Source organism: Phaethon aethereus (assembly GCF_964289735.1).
Source record: "Phaethon aethereus genome assembly, chromosome: 7".
NCBI classification, from domain to species: Eukaryota; Metazoa; Chordata; class Aves; order Phaethontiformes; family Phaethontidae; genus Phaethon; species Phaethon aethereus.
The window spans coordinates 2085987-2106790 of NC_138583.1; the positions used below are offsets into that span (position 1 = coordinate 2085987).

The 20804-nt window shown below is 44.0% G+C and overlaps 1 protein-coding gene across 2 annotated transcripts in view; it reads left to right on the plus strand.

The window, feature by feature from the left end:
- PRKG1 (protein kinase cGMP-dependent 1) overlaps nt 1-20804 on the plus strand; it is a gene marked incomplete at its 3' end in the record, with an annotated part of 511845 nt that overhangs the window by 304425 nt on the left and 186616 nt on the right. For both annotated transcript variants that reach the window (XM_082002384.1, XM_082002383.1), the window contains exon 4: nt 18148-18253. In XM_082002384.1, coding sequence (XP_081858510.1) covers nt 18148-18253 — 106 coding nt within the window. The remainder of the gene's footprint in view (nt 1-18147; nt 18254-20804) is intronic.

The following is a 20804-nucleotide window of genomic DNA, read 5'->3' on the forward strand; positions in this document are numbered from 1 at the left end:
TCTCATGAGTCACGTTAAATAACGCTGGCATCCAGAGAAAACCAGCGTCTGCCTCCGCTCGGGCAAAACGTTCTTGCCACCTAGATTGGGTGGTTAAAGGGGCAAGATTTGGAGGCTCGGGACAAGTGTTAATAATTTTCCCATACGCTGAAGCGCTGTTACCTTTGAGTGAAGAATCGGGGTCCTCTCTTCCAGGCAGGCTGGTGCGTTTCCCGGGGTTCAGGGATGGAAAGGGGAGCCAGCAGCGTGTTGAGATGACGGTCGTGCCCTTTGATGTGTTGCAGGAATAAAGGTGCAGAACTCCCATGGGCTGCTGCGGAAAGGGGAGTTAGCCGCCCCGTCTTTTGGGGGGGGATTTATCTAGAGGAAGCAAACTGAGCAAAGGGAGAAGTTGCAGCTTCTTTATGTGTGTACCTCTAGCCGTGCGCTCTGGGGCTGGTCTTTTTTCCCCAGCCTTGTGCGCAGGTGAGTAGTGCAAGGCAGAAAACCCACTGCAACAAATCTTGCCTGAATTGCTTTACATCCCTCTTTCCTTCTGCAGAAAAAATCCTTACATTTAGCTTTTTTTGCTCTTTATGCCAATAAGCAGCTGTACTTAAGCAGGCTCTGTGCCCTTTGGATCGCCAGTGGCCCTGTTACCTCCAAGTTTGGTCCACAGCGGTAGTCTGGTATTGAAGGGAGTCCCCTGCTCATCCCTGCTTGCTGTGTGTTTTGGCATGTGCCAACTGGTTTTGTTTTGGTGGAGGCTAACCTCCCAGATCCCACTTGTGATCCAAGTTCTGGCAGATCCAGACCTGCTCCTGCAACCCTACAAGGTGTTCCCACATTGACTTACGAAGCAGACACCCCAAAACGACTCTCAAGCGATGAGGAGCACCCGCACCACCCCAAAGAGGCTCTTGTGCTATCTGAAAGTTACCCTCCTGTTTGCTTTCTGCTGCTCCTCCCCACACCTTCCTCCTGGTGTGAAATCCTTTCCCTTCTTTCACTCATCCTTCTCCACCTCCTAAGACCTTCCTGAACCTTCTTTCTTTTTACTGTTATCCCTTTTTCCTACCGTTATCTCCTGCTGTGCCACCAGCTACTCTTCAGCCCTTGGGTGGGCGGGTGGAGGGTTTGGCATCTGAGGGCAACAAGAGGGGGACGGAAGTGACCTGGCTGTGGACCATGGGGCCTCCATCGTGTAGTTCTCACCTGTCTCACCATCAAGTTTTTCAACTTTTGACATGAGTGTTTGAACCACATGCCTTGGTGCAGAGCAGGAAAAGGGTTTCTCTCCAAAAAGGGAGGAGGGGACAGGATAGATGCTGTCCTGTCACTTGGGGAAGGTGGAGAAGGAGATTTCTCTCTGGCCCCATGTTAAACGCTACGTGGAGAGGCCAGCCGTTGCTGTCCGTGCGTAGGAAAATACTGAGGTGGTAAAGTTTTTGGAAGTTCTCAGGGAGCTTTAAGGCAATGTCATATCTTCTCCCTCCTGCTTTCTCATCGGATGGATAACAAGACCTTGTTTCCAAAGGGGATAATGCTCAGTCCTTGCGTTTCATAAGTGATATTTTAAAATTGCCTTTTTGCATTTCCCTGCCAGTAATCTTTGGTATCCGATGCTATTGCTGCTGTTTGACTTACGCTTTATTCAGACTGTGATTGTCCACTGGTTTCCAAACACAGAAGCAAGAAGAGTCCTCTCCCAGAGATCAGGTCATTTCAAGAAGATGTAGGCACAAACACTAGAAAATCAAAGCAAACAGGCTAAATCACAACTGGACATCGAATCTTACACAACATTAAGGCTACATAGGAGCAGATACGTCATTAGATTATATACGATGCCTGGCAAAGGGTGGGGAGGGAATGGTGGTGGGTAGGAGAAGCTTTTGACGGTCCCAGAGCTGGTTTACCCATTGCATGGATAGCAAAAACCCTTCCCCTGGAGGACCCATCAGTTGTACAGGCTATTTTAAATAATTTAATCTGTGGGCTTTTTTGCTATGATCAGCACACTGCAGAAAGGGATAAAAGATTTACTGGAGAGGAAGCTGTCTGCTAATTGCTCGCACAGTTACCCTCATGCAGCTGGACTTGAAGCTACCAGCTCTTTTTACTTGAGCCAGCAAACAACCAGCACATGGTGCTAATTTTTGATCCCCTTTGCCCTATTTGGATTTCAAGCTGCACACCAAAGGGAAAAAGCTTTGCAGTCTGTTTCTAATTTCTCCGCCGGTGGATTGCACTCCCAGCGCCGCGTTACTGGGGAGGAGAGATGCTGGCGATGCCTCCCCACACCCCCCGTGGTCCCTGAGGCAGGCGGTCGCGCTGGGGAGGCACAGGGTAATCTCGGTGTGAAGAAACAAATTCAAAAAGACATTAGATGAAGGAGGATCAGCAGCAGGACCTGATCGCAGTTATCTGCGCACTCACCGGGAAGTCCGGATACAGGGAGGAAATAAGCCCCCAGAAGGACATTTTAAATCTGATTAATAGGTATCAGGTGCTGTCGTCTTCTTACAGTCGGGGATGCTTCAGGTATAAAAGCGTGGATAGACTGCAGTTCTTCCCAAACCCATTTTTTCTGAAGGAAGGGTGAGCCTGTGATCCCTGCCTTGGCTAGAATGAGGTGCTTATCAAGGAGGCAATGATTTGTTGAATAATTATATCCCAAAATATTAACTCTGGTACTGAATAAAATTTAATATAGACTCCTGAATGTGATTGCTTGTTAAACTTTGTTAAAGTAAACGTGCTGTCAAAACGCATGGTGAAGCAGCTCGAGCGAGGGGGATTTTCTGACTCTTGCTAGGCCAGCTATCCCACTCTGTAGAGCTAAGCCTGGTCAAGAACATACAGAAATCTCTCTGCCAGCAGAAGTGAAGCTGCACTTGTATTTCTTGTTCTCACAGGCATTGCACCAGCAGACGCCAGCATTTGCTGTTGAATTAACGGAGCTATTAAAAGCTTACCAATTTTTCACTCTATGCAGTCATGTGGGAGCCGAAAGAAAAAGCTTTAGCGTCCCAGGATTTTCTCCCTACTGTCAGTGTAGTGGATCCCAGCTTTTACCGATGGTGCTTTGCCACCGGTGCGGGTGAGGATGGCCATCCCGGGTGCCCTGCGTTACCCAGGTATCACCAGCAGCAGATCCGTGATGTAAAGATGATGATGACCAGGGCAAGCATATATGATCATTCCCCTGTAATCATCTAATAATTAAAAATTAGGGGAAAAAAAGTAGAGGCAGACTGAATTACCTGGCTTGCACGTGTCTCGAGGCACATTCCCTTCTCTTTGAGAGCAGAAAGATTCTCACGCACCCCTTGTTGAGTGTTCTATTGGTGTATGGATATGGAGGTTATCGATAGCTGGTTTGCAGTAGCTTGCGGAGCTGCTGTATTTTTTTCCCCCAGCCAAACGCTGTAGCTGGTGTGCTCTTCCCATGGCTCGGCACGTAACAGCTTGAAGGTGTCAGAATTGATGAGGGGAGAAAGAAGTTGCAGTGACTGGAAGTACAGAAAAGAAGATGTAAAGAAAGAGAAGACGAGTACTTGAGTCATAGCTTAAACCTCAGAAGGAGTGTTAGAACACTATTATCTTGTCATGTAATTGGGTCACTTCTGTACAGCACAACCAGTGCTTCTCAGTACCCTTTTTTATCTGTAAGTGTTATATTACACCACGAGCGTCTGCCTTTGGGTCTTCTGCCTTTTTCCGTGCAGGTATCTCGGATACGTCTTGCTACCTCAGGTACCTATGTCTCCTGTGGATGGAGTCTTGCTTGGGTGTTTAATGTCTTCAGTAGATGAAGCCCTCCCAAAACGCAGCTTTTCCGGAGGGCAGAGACACGTAACCCTGGGGAGTGGATGTGGCACGCAGAGGCGTTAATCCAGCCCGTACTCTGCACCCGACTCCATGCTATTTCAGCACACCTAAACCATTAGGACAGATCTTTAATACCCAGTGCATAACACCACAGGGTTTATACATGGCTTAGATTCTCCGAAAGCAATATTGAGAGGAAAAGAAAAGAGTTTTTTCAGTGCCAAAACATAAACAAGTCATTTTTCCAGGGGCCAGCTTGCCCCATGGGGAGGAGGTGAAGCGGTTTGTAGGAGGGGGTATCTCCAAACTGGGGAAGCCCTTGGGCCGTGGGGAAGAGCGTGCCGAGGTGGACACCCTGCCTGCTAGCTCGGGCACTGCCAGGGAGATGGACAGAATTATGGCTGGGGTTACTTCTGCAGGCAGCGAGAGGCGACGGGGCAGCAGGAACGGGGGGCTCTGAGCCTCTCGGTGCTCTCATGGCATCCATAAGACACCCTTTAAAAAGCGAATGCAAAGTAACTAGATATAGGTGGTAGCTGATGGGACAAGGTGCTATGAACTATGCTTCCTGCAAGTAGTTAATGCTCAAGAGAGGAAAATCTTGAGCTTTTGTGCGACGGGGTTTGTGCGAGACCCAGGAACTCAGGAATTTTGCTGCAGCGAAGCAAAAGCTTTTAATCCTCGTTGCTTGAGACAGCAGGGAGCAGGTTGGGGATGGGTTATTTAATCGTTACGTTGGAAATGCTGCTGTTGGGAAATAAGGAAATAGTTCAAAAACGTGGAATTATTGTAAAGTTTAGTTGGTGACCTGTCTCTTTTTAATCACAGAGAGAGAAGCTGTTGTGTTGTTGAAGTTTCTAGTTGCTTAATATTCCTAGTGCGCTGCCAAGGTGCAGTTTAACTTTTCTGGATTTCTCAAAATACTGTTATTCAAGCTCATATCTGAAAGTTTATCATTCTTTGTAGATGGCAGCAATGGAGAAATTTTGTACTAAGTTAAATTTCAGAACTATATGCAGAATGTTGCTGAAAACGTGTAGCTGAATACGGTGGAAGGTAACAAAGTCTGCTGCTGCTGTACTTGGTCAAGTATGTGCTGACTGAAGTTGATGTGACTAGTGGTAGAAACTCAGGTGAATTTTTATTTAAATGGGGTTTGAAAACAAAAATTTTTTTTTCTGCTAACAGCATCACAGACAGTAATTAAAGGTCTTGTATAAAATAACATTTCCGGCTTGTAGTGAAAAGGAAGAGAAGGTGCAGAAGGAATTTAAGTAGACGGGTTCAAAACATGTCGCGGCTTTGTCGTGAGAATGGTATTTTCTTTACAGCCCCTGAAAGGTGAATAACTTCTCTATCCATCCCTTTTCCTTGGTGTCTTTTTCACGATGAAACCAATGTCCCGGCTGGAGAAGGGAGCACCAGCCCTGAAGCCTGGCGGCTCTCGGGCAAGGGTTGTGCCCTGGCTCTGCCTTTCTCTTAGTCAGGAATCTGCAGGTATCTCGGTGGTGTGAATATTTCCATTTTCTTGTGTCCTACCAGGGCCATTGTTGCAGAGTGGGCTATAGGGCTCAGCTGTCATTGATTTTAGACTATTCGCAGAATAGTTTATTCCATCGCTTTGCTGAGTATTACACACTCCAAAAATGCATCCTTCATTTACATGCGTGTCCTTTTGCTTAGCAGAGTAAGATTGCTACTGATTCGACTAATAGCATCATGTAAAAAAGAGATTCCTTACATTACTTTGCTTTCATACGGTCTACCACGGTTTTGCTTTTCCTTTATAGTTCTATTTTTTTGCCATCATTTCAGAGCACATTTTACATTTGTGTATCAAAAGCCTCCGCAAGCAGCTATGAGCTTCAGCAGCAAAATAAGTTCAAGACATACACTTGAACCATCTCGTACGTAAAAGAAATAAACATGTATGACAAAGCCCCTTCCGTAAAAGCTACAAAGCAGCTCTAAAAACCAGTGGTGTCATCCTCCTTTTGGAAAGTCCGGAGCCAAGCGTACGGCAGACACTGCTTTCCAGACCCAGCCGTGTGATGCACCCCAGGGGAAGACCTGGGAGACGTGAGTGGGACCTCGGGGATCCCATTAGCTCCTGCTGCAAACTCTGTTTGCTGGAGCTGTAACATTTTTTTATGCATACCAGGGCTGAGAAAGTTAGCACAGGGATATTTTGTTACATAAAAAAAAAAAAAAACCCACCCAAAAAACCCACTCATCTCTTCTATACTATGTGCCTCTTTAATTAAGCTTTTCAATCAATAAAAAGCATCTTGCCAGAAAGGTGTCCCTGGTAAATTAGTTACACCTAGCGAAGGCGTATATGGCACTTTTCTCGTTCTTATTGTTGTTATTCATGAATTAAAGCGTCCCGCGGTGCAGGATTATAAGTGAGAGTATCTGGCTGTGTAAATGGATTTCCACGTGGCTTCATGCTGATCTGTCTGGTTGAATAAGCTTTATGGGAAGTTGGCTGTAGAAGCTGCTTTTGTAGCTAAATAGTCAAGTAGCACCTAGAGCTGAAAAAAAAAAAAGCAGTAAAATAATGGTTTATTACATTTTAGAAAGTAGCATTAATTTTGCTATATGTGAACAGCTCTTTAAAAAACTGTCTTCCTTACAAATCCGTTCTTGATGAGTCAGAGTGGAAAATAGATTTCTTGGACCTGTGCGATGTTGTCCTTTAGAAAAGAATCGGCTGATGAAGCTGAAACTCCTGCTCATTTTAGGTCTTTTAGTATCAAGATCTGTTGCAAAGCTCAGTGGGAGACCCTGGAGTGAGGATGGAGGAAAGGACCTCATCGCTTTGTGGCTTGCTGGGAAGTTAAACATTCAAGCCACTTTTTTCCCCTTTTTCCGTGACTGCTGGAGCTGTGGTGACGACTCTGCAGAAGGAGGAGGGTGACTCCCACCTGGCTTTAGGGGTTAGCACTGCCTTGGGTGGTAATGGAGCAATGAAAGAGCCAATGCTCATTTTTGAGGTGCAGGGATGGGCATGTCCACTGGAGAACTGGTGAATTCAGGAGAGTGGAAGTCTTAGCAAAGCTTTCTACCAGCTGCAGCAGAGACACTTTCCTCTCTTCCAGTGATATCAATATAGAGCACTTTATGGCTTCCACAAACGTTGTGAGGCATAATTATTGCTTCAGCTTTCTTTTTAGAAAAGGCATTACATGTGTGCTTCTTTTTATTATTATAACAAGGAAACATTATCTGGCAGCCCTGTATCCTTAAAGAGATACTTTTGAATAGAGTATTAAATATTTTTTGTATTTTCGAATCATTCCTAAAATACTCAGCCCCATTGCCATTTTCAAGCATATGTCTCTTGAGGATACCGACCGCTGGCTTTAATCTTCCGTTCAAACCTTTACACCCTACAAATAATCAAACTAGCTCTAAAATTGTGCAGATCATCTTAAAAATTAACCCCAGGTTCTGCCCTGTGGGCTTGTGTTTTCGTGCTCGCTTGTTGTATTTGTTTTTTTACTGGCGACCCAAGCCACTATGCTTCCCAAGATAATTTTTCAGGGTGAACACCAAAACGTGTGTATTTTTCAAATGAGAAGTATGAAAGAGGCTCTTTCAGCAGGAGGACCATCAAAGGGGCGCTTGTCCAGCGTTGAAGACTTCAAGAAACGCACAACTTGTGGGACGTATTTATGCTGTCTGAACAGATTCTTCCATAAAGCTCTTGGCAGCGTTCCTGGTCAGACCCCAGGAGCCACAGCTATTGCCGCCTGGGGTTTTCATCTGCTTTTAGGACCTTTTCTCGTTTTGCCCTTATACCACACAGTCCCATACAATTCTTCTGGCCCAGGTTCCTTTGCTAACAGCAGAGCAATTCCTCCCTTCCCAAAATACAGACCCTGGGCACTGCCCCACCTCTGTTGCAAGAGACTGGTTTCCACATTGGGGAGTCTCTCGGAGATGCCTCATCTCTTTATTTTTATTTTTTCTGTTGCTTTTTTTAATGGTCCCCCAAGCTGGCTTCTTGATTTATCAACGCCTTCTCTTCCAAATTAGGGCAGTATTAAGATACCTCCTTTAATTGGGTATGTTCAATTTCCTTGATCTTGGGGCTCCTTTAGGCAACGAGCTAGAACTGATTTGTAGGTCTTTTTAAAATGTGAATATATTACTTTGCTCATTACTCTTAGGCACAAAGTTTCTTCGTAACGCTTTTGTGATCTTGGTATGCCAATGAGGTGATGCGTCCCAGGCTGAATCTCACAACCCCATGAGATGTTTGGGTTGTTTTCTCCTTTTCCTTTCACAGAGAAGGGCAACGAAGCTGGTGAGGGGCCTGGAGCACAAGTCATGAGGAGCGGCTGAGGGAACTGGGGGTGTTCAGTCTGGAGAAGAGGAGGCTGAGGGGAGCCCTCATCGCTCTCTACAGCTACCTGAAAGGGGGTTGTGGTGACGTGGGTGTTGGTCTCTTCTCCCAAGTAACTAGCGATAGGACAAGAGGAAATGGCCTCCAGTTGCGCCAGGGGAGGTTTAGATTGGATATTAGGAAAAATTTCTTCACTGAGAGGGTGGTCAGGCATTGGAACCGGCTGCCCAGGGAGGTGGTGGAGTCGCCATCTCTGGAAGTGTTCAAAAAACGTGTGGATGTGGCGCTTCAGGACATGGTTTAGGGGACATGGTGGCGCTGGATTAATGGTTGGACTTGATGATCTTAGAGGTCTTTTCCAACGTAGTGATTCTGTGATTCTGTGATAATTCTAGACATTTTACTTCAACCCCTCTTGAGTTCATTGCATTTAATTAGTTGTTTGAGCAACTAAATTTTAGGCTTCTGACCTGCCTCAGACCCTTGCTGGTTTTCCATTAATCTCACCTAATGCACATCACTCGCCATCAAACTCAAAATAGTACTTGAAAGTATTGTTTGTGGCTTTCAAATTGTTCTGAATAGATTTTTCCTAAACCGCTTTAAGGAACTATTTCAGCTTTCATCTTTTATATGGAAGTTCAATACTATAATGAATACAATTTCTTGAGTAGTTTGTGAGCTCTTGCTCATACAAGGTAAGTTTAATTAAAACCTAGAAAAACTTCTGTGTCATAGGAATGTAAGATGAGTAGAACTACATTTATACAGAAGAGTGAATAAGAGATGGCACAGTAAAGGTTGTGTAAAATAGCAGTTAGCTTAAAAAGAGCGTATTAGGACATCTAATTAGCAGGTTTTGTAGTACAGATGATGTGGGTGTTTTGTGATTCCAGTGAAAAAACCCTGATACATTTAAGGACTTTCATAATGCTTAATTAATCCTTGTCACAACTTTTCATTAAGGCCAAGAAGTTACAAGTCTTCAGAAGAGGACTGAGATCTTTTTGGAAGGCAATAGGAAGATTGGGAATTACGTTAGGTAAAAAAAAAAAAATATAATACATACCCTCAGCCAAACCCTATGGGCCTTAAATTAATAAAAACACCCAGTCTGGGGTTATTCCTGAATAATTCATCAGGAAACACGTAGTTTTCTCTGAAATGTTGGGTGAAGGTGGGTATTAGGGCAGGAGGTTGGATTACTCTGCTCACTCTGGCAAGAAAAGTCCTGGGATCCTACGTAGTATCTAATACAGATTATTGTACTTAGCACTAGCTGATAAATGTCAGATCTTAAGTGTAAGTGTATTTTAGGTTGTAAGCCGTATGATGGAGGAGTAAGGGTGAAATCCTCTCTATTGAAGTCAACCAGTGTTTGGCTTGAAGCTTTACAAGGGCCTCGGGGCTCTCACAAGCCGGCTAAACTCCCGTTGCCGTTTCTTTATACATATTCATTCCTCTCCTGCTGCGCTACAGGATTTTCACAGGGAGGATCAAGACCTCCCTGGGGCAGACACAGGAGATATTTGGGGTGGGACCAGCTCTTCCCCTGACTCACATGTAGGGCAGGGACAGCCAGCCCATAGCACAAATGGGCAAGGTCTCCCCTTGGTGTCCTTCAGACACCAAGTGCATCCCTTCCTTCAGAGAATAATAACAGCATAACAGGGGCAATGGGATGAATTGATCCTTCTTTAATTTTTATTTTAAATAGAGCATTTTGATGACTCCGCAGAGCCCAGTCACTTCAGCGGGAGAAGGAGTCAGCCTATGTTCTCGGGCATAACACCCTGAAACCAGAGTAAAACCAACGGTGAATTTCGTGAATTGTAATTAAATACTAACAGCGTTATTCTATTTACTGGTTTCTTACTAAAGATGAACAGAAAGTGTGGTTGTAATTTCCACTGAGTCATTCCCACAGTACACCTGCAGTGTTTCCTTTTGTTTGCCCCAGTTTTTCCCAGATGTCTTCATCGCTAATGTAACCCCTAAAACATGGTTCACTGACTTTTTAATACTAGAGGTGATTTTATTCTGGTGGAAAAAGAGCAGAGCTTGTTAATAACAATTTCCATCAGTTTTTTTTTTAGTCATATCTGAACTTACCCAAGCATGTTTCATTCCCGTGCTGTATAAGCAGTTCCTTGGGATGTCTGGGGTCTTCATAGTTTATTGTAGCAAAAGCAGAGCTATCTGGAGAACTTCCATCGAGTCACGTCCTTCCGGCTTTGTTTCCTCCTCACATAAACTGAATATGTTATTAATCACCACTGAGACCAGTGTTTAACCAGTAGCCAAACCCAGTTCTTTAAAAAGTGATCCAATTCTGAGACTTGCCCGTTAATCTGGTTTTGAGTGTGTTATCCAGGTATACGGTATGAAAAAATGCCCCTTTTTTTGTAAGTCTGCAACAGTCTCGGTTCCAGAGTGTGATCCAGGACCAGCTTGTACTTTGAGTACTGTGGAAGTGCAAAGGGTGTGTGGTTTTCAAAAGCAAAGGAGCTTCTCTCATGCGAAGGGAAGATGACCTCACCTGTATCTACACCGCGTGGAGGTGAGCGTCCCGCCTCGCCTGCCGGGAGGGTTAGGGGTGACGTGCACGGGCGCAGCGCGATTGCTGGCTCTCCTTAATGACGAGTAATCCCAGGTACACCTGCAGGAGCGTCTGTTGCTGTAAACATCGGGTGCAGTCGTGCCGAAGCGTTGAGGATTTCCTTGCCTCCCCTCCTCAGCGTTACGCGCTGGGATGGGGTCTGGTGCCGAGGGGAAGGGCTGGGGCAGGTTGAGCGTGGTGTTGTGGACCCTCCCGTGGCAAAGCAGAGCCTCTTTTTTATTGAAAGATGATGCAAATCCAAATCAGAAATTAATTTTATTTATGGCCTGGAAAGATCTCGAGTATTGAAACAGTTGTTGCCTTTGAACAGCAGTTACCCTCAGTCCTCCACGTGAGCAATACAGCCCAGGAACTCCTGCGCAGTGGGGTTTTGTCGTGCGTGCAACGCGGACGTTTTTGACGTCAAAACTCAGGTTAGTCAAGCTCAAGGAGGGAGACGGGAATAAGAAATGCAAAAGATCACAGTGAAGGTGAAATCTGGCTCTACATATACTTCAGGTCGCAGTAATGTGACTATAATTTCAGGCACTCATAAAAGTACGTATCTGACCCCGGCTTTAAAGACCGTTACCGCGTGGGCAGCCCACAGAGAGGTAGGTGGAAATGATACGACCTCATCCTGCACCTATGCCGCAGGGCAGGATTGCCACCGTGCGGGCAAAACACCCCGGTTTGCAGCCCAGCACCACGAGAAGGACCCTGGCTGCAGGGTCCTGCTGCCGTCCTGACACCGCACCCCAAAAATTCCCTGCACGGTGTGAAGCGCTGCCGTAATGCCGGCATTGAACGTCCTTCTGCACCGCGCCCTGGCCATCCAAAATGATCCTGTTCTCCATTGCTAGGATTAGTTTTAGGCCCACTGGAAGCTTTTGGCCTCTTTTTTTGTTTCTTCTTGATTCTTCTTAATTCCTGTCCCGCGCTCTCTGTGCCAGGAAAAGCTACAGCTCTGGCCTGAAAATGCAATTTATGTTTTTTCTTTCTCCTGCTTCTGTGGGTATGTTTTCACTTTTTTTTTATTATGAAACATTATTTTTAACAAACTCTCCCAGTTTAGGAGCACACGGATATAAACTGTACTGGAAGAAAAAGCATGTTTAAATGCTTATCTGTCTCTGCTTGAACGCTGCATCTTTCCTTGGCCAAATGTAAAATTACTCCTTTGCACGGTATGAGGTGGCAAAATCCCCCCGGGGAGTTCCAGGAAAGGACCTATTGAGAAAATGGATAGCATCGGGATGAAGTCGTCATTGTACCCGTGCCGTCATTGCTAGAAACTTGAAACGGAAACATCTGAGACTGGAGGGATTTATTCTTGCTCCAGCTGTTAAATACGTCCCCTGTGTGTCACTCCACGCCGTATCCCGAAATGGAGTCTGCGGGGTCCTCCTTCATAATCCACAGTGTGTCTGGTGGGGTAAAATAATTCAGTGTGCTCCTTTGGTTTAGTTAAATGTGCTTTTCATCATGGCCTTATACAACATACATGACAAAACGCAAGTAGCTGGAAATGACTGTGTTCTTGCCGACGGTGATTTGCACAATAATCCCTGCAAAATCAAACCCAAATGGGAGGATGCTCAAATTAGAGTGGAAATTTAACGTGCCGCTGCTGCCAGAAGGGCCCGAAGGACGCGAAGATGCCTCTGTTCCTTTGCCCGAGGCTTTCCGAGGCAGATGAACAGTGGCTTGAACAGCCTGAAAGCAGAAGCGAGGTGATGAGTTCTGGCGACAGCGCAAGGCAATAAAAAGTTTCGGGGTCGGTAGCGCCGCCAGCAAACGCCTGACCTGAGGGTGACTCGCTCGGTGATCCCTGAAAAACGTGGCAAGCCTTCACAGAGCACGTAAAAACTTGGAAAGATGCTAAAGGATTGCGGGCTGCACGAGTTTTGCATTTCTATCAGTTTGCAGTAACGCACCTATCTGGGCGCTAGTCTGGTGATTGCTCTGATTTTAAGGATTTAAAGCGTCTTTTAATGTTTTACTGATAAAACTTTGCTGCACTGGCTGAGGTTAAATCACATTTAATCACATTTTGTGATTGACCTGGCTTTGTGGAAAAGCAAGCCGTGCTTCAGATCTCTGTTGGGAAGATGGTTCTCCAGTAGTGATACGCAAAATGATGCGTTGTGTGTAGGTGCCTCTTTGCAGCTGCACCTGAAGGACTTCCCCAGCTGTATTAACATAGAGAATCATAGAGTCATAGAACCACAAAGGTTGGAAAAGACCTTTAAGATCATAATACAGAATAACACATAAAAAACTTCTGTTGCTTTTTTGTAAATACTTTTTTCATTTAAAACTTTGCAGTTTCCCCCATTTCACTGCTTTTGCATGTGATAGAGAGGAAAGGGACAGCTTGGATCTGAGCCTGAAGCTCAGGATTTTTCAGCTGCTGGGTCCACAAGAAGAAAAGAAGCAAATGAGCAAAAGCTTCGTCTGTCAGCAGGCTGGGAACACGGTGACAAGTATAAAAAATTAAGAGAATTAAGCCTTGGAGAGGATCAGTAATACATAGTCCCTATTATTTAGTGCAATAAACGGAGAAAATCTGAATTCTTTCTCTGACCTTTACGGAAACATGTATTCTACCCCTGACACCAGAATAACACTGTGTGACTGATAGCAGCATATACGGTAAAGACCAGGTAGGTAAAAATTGCAGTTTAAAACACGGTGCTACGGTTTCAGAAGGAGACATATCGAAGCCAAAATGTTGCTAACGTCTTTTAAGATCGCAAAGCCGAGCAGGAGAAAGGCGACCTTGTGGCCTTCCTCTCCGCGGCGCCGTGTCCCGTGCCCGTCTGCCGTCCCTGGCGTCCCTCCTCCGGCTCCGACCCGGCAGTGCAAAGCACCGGCGTGGCCCCGCGGGACTGCGGCTGCGCACGGGCCGGCGGGGAAATCCCGTCGGGCGGTGGAAAGACCCGTGGGTTCAGCTCGAGGCTGGCTGCAACCTAAAAATGAGCTTTTAGTTTTCCTCTTTTGCATTACCCTGAAACTGTGCCCTGCCTTCGCCGGGGAGAAAGCTCTCAGAGAGGGTCTGAGCTGCTGAATCCATCGGGTTTGCGCTGCGTCGTGAAGGATGTGCACATACGATCCTTTACAACCGGCCAAAACACCTTGATCTTGCCTTGCTTCAGTTTCAGAGACCTCCCGGCACACGAGGGAGCCAGCGGACGGGCGTAAACCAGCCGGGACATAGCCCAAGCTTTGGGACGTAGCCCAAGCTTTGGGCCGTGCTGGGCACTCTCTGTCCCTGGGGGGACGTATTTTCCCCTGTTTAAAATGGGATATGCTTTCATAGGTTGCCCAGGTAAATGAATAGGAAGAAAACTTCGTTTTGGAAAAGAAGTTTGAAATTGTTTATTTAAAATTCTCCATTTGCTTAAATCAGTGATTTGGGTGTAGAGAGGGGTCCGACTCGTATACTGAAATGATTGATTTAAATATTCAGTCAACTTGTTATCAGAAAGTAAGTATTGACCACGATGAACACGTCAAATTTAAACCTCAATGATAATATCTCCACCCCTGTCCAGTTTTGACCCATGAAATCGCAATTCTTTTGCTTTGGGCTCTCGCTGCTCTTCCCTTCTTTATCCAGGAACATTTGGCTTCGGTTTCAGCCCTTGCGCCAACTCACTTTCAACTGGAGTTTCAGATTCAGATGAATCCGTTTCTCGGAGGAAATCTTGCTGTGTAAATGTAAGAAGCTGTGCCTTTGCTGAGGTTAATTTAACCGCTCTCTGCTTTAGCCGTGTTTTTCTAATTACCTAGTGTCTTTGTTCGGAGCTCGCACCTAATCCTCCTTTTGATGGGATTGCTTGTCTCTAACACACAATTAAAATATTCTGCAATGAATGCCCAGCATCGTCCGCGACCCTCACCTGAAGAGCTATTTATCATGTAATGAATCATTTGGACGTCCCAGTCCTGAGCATCCCTATTTTTATCTGTGCTTCAGAGCGAAGGAGGAGTGTATAGGACAGTATATATTTTATAATACACCTTAGTTTGTGAGCATGCGTATTGTTGCCTTACAGCGTTGCTACTTTTTTTGCGTGCCAGCCAAAATCTTGGTGGCTTCTAGGATGTTTGGTGATTGCGTTATGTGCTGTTTACAAAGATAAAACGAAACCCCATCTGTAACATTTTATTATGAAAAAGTGCGAAAAAGGCAGTAGACTTTAATTGTAGTATAACTCCAGTTGAGCCACTTTCATTGCAGTGTAATATTTTATATTATTGCATAGTCTTAGGAAACTCTGTTCGCATAATGTTATTTGTCGTATTTCTTTGCGCTTGTAATTCTTGCAGTCAGAGAATAAGATATTCTCCTGAAATCATGCTTCATGGAAAATTTTACCGCAAGCATCCAACACACCCTCTTTGCAGAGGGATGGACAAGAAAATCCCTGCGTTACCTCTCTGTGTACCTGTTATTCACTCAGTTATTCAGGGCAGAATTGACTTTGTGGTGTACATCCCATAAACATATTTTTCATCTCGGGGCACTCTTAAATATATCTCTTTAAAGCTGTTAACATCGTCAAATCTTACAGAATTCACACTGTTCCTTCAGTAACCCTCTCACACATTTACAGAGGACTTTAAGCATAACAGGAGATGATGCTCACGCCTGATTATAAGGGTCTTATTGACATTTAAAGCTCTACTGTGATTAGCCATTATTAAAACATCTGTTTATCATTAGGCAGGATAAATGTGAATATAAAGTCTGAGTAGTGATCATAATTAGCAGCGCAGAAGTGCATCGTCTGCACTTAACTTTTCCTGAGCTGCGCGGTCCTGGTTCGTACAGTTAGCTAGTACCCAGCTCTGTGTGTAACTGGGGGATGTATTTTTTTTAAAAAAGTATATATTATATACTTATATATATATATATATATAAAAATACATACATTATATATATTTATATATATTATATATATACACATTATATATATTATATATATTATGTATGCTATATATAAATAACTATATGCTAATAATAAAATAATTATATATAAATAATAAATATATGACTATATATGTATACGTGTAATTTCTATATATACACACTTATATATACTTATATATATATTTATATACATACACTTTTGTATGTATGAGTACGGTTGTGCTCTTACCCGCCGTGACGGACCCCAGGCGCCGCTCGAATGCGTCCGCCAAGGGCCAGCTGGCCAGAGGTGCTACTGGGATGAAGCTTGGCGTTTTTCAGGGCTACTTGTTTGCGTAAGATGATGACTCCGTTACAATACATCGGGAGGCAGCGGCAGACAGAATTACTTATAGGCAGGATGCTCCGGCTTTCAGAAGTACGTGAGACGGGGGAAAAAAGGTGAATTTAAGTATTTGCTGTCGTCTCAGCTGACTCAACTGGTGATGTCAGCTTAATAGTTATGCCTTCGCTATGAAGACTATATGAAAGAAATATAGGTGAAAACTTGAATATTACTCTAAAGGATGGCTCCATTTTGGAAAAAATGCTTGGGATGAACTAATAAGATGTGTTCGTGATAGGGCACTGGCATGCTGTTGGATATTTTAGTCCAAACAAAAGAAAAACCCAACCTGTATTTCATTCCTGATTTTCACATTCATTACATGTTTGTTTTGAATATTGAATATTCGGTGGTTTTGCCGTTCGTGACTAAGCAAGTCGCCTTTTCACCTTGTGTGACGATCGTACATCACGCTGAATACGGACCCTCCTGAAGTGGCCAGGCTGGCTGAAATCATCCGCATTTGTCCACCTAGATAGAAAGCACCTGCTTGACAAGATAGTCTTTTCCTGCTCTTACCGAATCTGCTGTGCTGCTTCTTTTTATTGACTTGATACCAACCCTCAGCAGCAGCAGCCGGTACAGCAGGAGACCGTCCTTTTCAGTGACGTGTGTGTCCCCCGCCCCTGTTGAGTAATACGAATTTCTTCCTCTAGAATAGAGCTCATCTAAAAATCAGTTAAAACCCCCGTTTTGTAGAAGACAGGAAAAAAGCAGAAAAATACTATTTCATATTATAAAATAAAATATAGATTATAAACTAAAAAATAATTTTAGTTGTTTCTTCCAGTCTGAAGAGAGTGAAAGACTTTTTTTTTTTACAGAAATCTCTCATACTAAAGCTATAGGTCATTCTTTCCCATGAGTTCGATTATAAAACTAAAAATGCTTCTCCAAATGTCTTGAAAATGAGAAGAGGCTTTGAATGATGTGCGGCATTCACTTAATTCTGCGGTGGAATTTGGGATGAAAAATTTGAGTTTGCACTTTGAAGGTTTTACGTCCTGCAAATGTGGTTAGGGATGAAAACGCATTAACCAGGGTGTTTATGAATTAAAGGACCAGCAAAGAAAAGCAAAGTCATTCCTCAGATTTTTATTTGTGAGAATATTTGTAAATATTTTGTTGAAAGTCATTTTGCTCATTTCTGTTTCCCGTAGTGAAATGGGATATGGGGCTGAAATTTATTGCAGTTACTCTCTGGGGAAAAATAACAAGAAAGAAGTGCAGAGGTCTTTAGAGTAGATTTGTTTAAACTGTTTCTCTAAGGAGGAACTCTATTGGAAACTGTATGCCCGTGCAAACATTTATAGTTAATGCAAATGCCTAAGCCACATTCAAGACGAAAATCTGGACCGTTTGGGGTTCTGCGCATCCAATTCACACGACCCTGTTTTCTTTGAGCATCTGCGCTTTACGCCATGGTAATCTTTTATGTTTGATTTTACAATGGGACTTGGCTTCTGAAATATATGGTGTAGTGTATGGTGCGTTGAAGTCTCGGAAATTATCAGAGACCTGAAGAATAAAGTTGGCAAAATTTATTCGAAACGCCCAGAATTGGTACGGGTTCAATCATTAGGCTGTAACAGGACAAGTTTCTGGAAAACCTGTCACGGTCAAGGAGAAATTCGTCATGTACTTTGGGAGTAGGATGAAACCTTAATGAATTTTGTTGCCTCTGAAATCGGACAATGTGGTAAAAATTCCCCCGGGTCACTGGGTGTTGTAGGCAATGACGCGTCCCAGGGTACGGTGAACTGACCCCGTTTCTTGCTCGCTTCCAGCCGGCATTGGTTTCTTCTCATCTCTAAAAGCAGCTGCTTTTAGGCGATCTTCCACGAGCCCGTGCACTACAGCTAAAATTTCAGATATTTCGGATCATTTCAGTGCATGCCTAGTCCATTGTCCAGCGGATGGGTTTTATGTTACTGTTTTGAAGTGTGTACCCATTTTCATGCTTTCTCATGAATGAATTTGTTTTCCTCTGCAGTCACAACAGGTTTTTCAAATTTTGACATTTTGCTAATTACATTTTCCCCTTGTCTTGTTTTTTCCAGCTCTCGTAAATGTGAAACTTTGGGCTATTGATCGGCAATGTTTTCAAACAATAATGATGAGGACAGGCCTCATCAAGCATACTGAGTATATGGAATTTTTAAAAAGGTATGACACTTGTTTACTTTATCAAAAATACAGTGAAACTGCCGTCCTCATCTTTTGACTTTTTTTTTTTGTGAGTGCAGTATTTGATTTGTTTCCTTCTCATTTCTTTTTTTTTTTTTTTATTACTTCATTTGTTGTTTAACCCTCTGTAAGTCACACCTTCCAGCCGAAAGGAGGGTGAGCCCCAGGAGGAATCCTGCCGCTGTTTAGTTTCATTCCCCTTGGGAGTTATTCGGTGGCGGAGAGTCACGCAGCCGGAGGTGTAAGAAAAGAAGCCTTAGCAGGAGTCATTCGAAGCGTACCTTATTAAAGAAAATACGCATTTAAAAAAAACCAAACACACCCTCCCTAGGGAAAAATCTGGTTTGTAAACTGTTGCAGAAAGAACAAAGTCCATTCCAAGTGTGTTCTTGTGCTTCTAGAGGTGAACTGCAAGTTTCTAGAGAAGCAAAAGCTTGAGGTTGCTGTAGAATACAGGTTAGATGAATAAGAAGCCAGACATAAAGCCACGTCTTCCACTCCTTTAAATTTGACTCTCGCAAAGTTGCCTTCGGTTCCTGCTGCCATCTGAAACTGGAGGAAACGCTCCTCACCAAGGTGGTGTCTACTGTCCCAGCAGTGCAGGTGTGCCGTAGCAGTGAGGAACGGGCCGTGTTTCTTGTCAGCGAACCCAAAGAGAAGCATGATGTCACCGAATTGCAGAGAAAAATACCGCCCAGGGCAATGCGATGCTGTAAGGAATCCCGTCATTACCAAGGTGTTCCTACGCCAGGCTTGTCCCAGATCGAAACGTTCCCCGCTGCTTCATTTCCCCCCGAACCCATCACCCCTCGCTGTGCGGAAGCGGTGCGAGGCGTAAAATTGTACCCGAGAGATGGTTTCTGCTGGTGGTGGGTGGGGATGTGACCAAATTCCTTCCAATCTGGGCTCCTTTACACCTCTCTCCGGGGGAGGCTGTACTTGATTTCTTCCCTTTTTTGCAGCCGTATCAGTTGGCAGGTAACAGCTCTCCCTAATGTGAGCATACTAATTTTTAACCCTGCCGTGTCATATGCTTGATCTACTTTTGTTTCTGATGTGCTTATTTATATGTTTTCAGATATAAGACTTCTAAAATTGGTAAAACGTTCACATTACATTCACTTGGGCATTCAGTAACATAAACTCAAGGAGTGGCCTGCGTTCATTCAACTCTAAATTTGTTTTTCTCCAGATAGTATTGGAGGAAAAATGGACTTAGAAAAAATAGTACTGTTATAATAATATAAAAATTAGCTATTATTCAATATATATAATATACATACAGAAAAGTAGTATATAAATATCTGTATACTAACCAAATCTCTGTGATGATTTTGTCCGGGAGTCGCAAAACTGAACTGTCCCACAGGGTGACCACAGTCCTGTGATCTCCAGGAAAGGCTTTAGGGATAGGGCAGGGCAAGCGGAGCCAGGAAGGTGTCCCGTTGGACCGATACCCTGGGCACGAGCGTGGCTGCACCGCAGCTCAGCCAGGACCATGGGTGAGGAATTAACCGAAGTTGGGACATAGTTAACCGCTTAGATACGGGAGCAGAGACCTGCCCTACTCACTACATTGGTTTTTGGCTGGGTTGACATCCTACCTCCTGGCCTCTCCTTGTGGCCTGGAATTTCACCTGTGATTATTTTCAGTCATGAGTAAAAATAATAATAATAACAACATAATGAAACTAAAATAATTGGCCAGGTAGCATGACCTCCGATGAGGACAAGGTGTTGCCCTGGAGAGGACCAGGAGCTCCATGGAGATGTTCTGGTGCTCAGAGATGACATGAAAGTGTAGTCACCAAAGTCTAGCTTTTTCCAGGTGTCTCAGTTTATGGTTATTAACAAGCAAACTCAGGAGAGAAAACAAAACCTGTTGCCATACTGAAAGGGATTAAAAAATCATAAATTCAAACGTTAACAAGCGTTGGCCTTTCTTGTGTGCTGGTGAATGAAACCAAGAAAATGAATACAAGATCCCTTCTGGGGGTTAGAGCCTCTGGCTCTCTTCCAAAGCAGAAACCGTGCACACATTAAGCTCTTAAGCTTGGAGTTTTAATAGAGGTTTGCTAGAAGATTGTCGAGATTAATTTGGATGCAGGTTCCGCACAGCCTCCCCAGCTTTAATTTTAAAGCAAATAGTGTGAGGAAGAAACCGCGAAGCGTTTTCTCACACTGTGTCTGAGCTTCTCGGTCATGGCCTGTTACAGTGTGTCGAGCCGCGTATATTAATGCTCATTAGAAAGGCCTAAGGCAAGCAGATAGATTTTTCTCTAAATCTTACCACTTGAATTTAGGAAAAGATTTCTTCCTACACAACAATTGTAACGTGGGGCAGGTAGCTGTAGGAAGGTCGTTACAAAACGGTACCTTCCCATCATGTCTTCCAGTTGTGCTCTGTGCATCCATAGCTATTTCAAGTGCAATGTAAACTCCATTTATTACATTAAATTATCATTTTTAAGGATGCTTTCATTCTAAATCTTTTTAAGGAAAAAGTAAATCTTGAAAACAAGGAGTATGT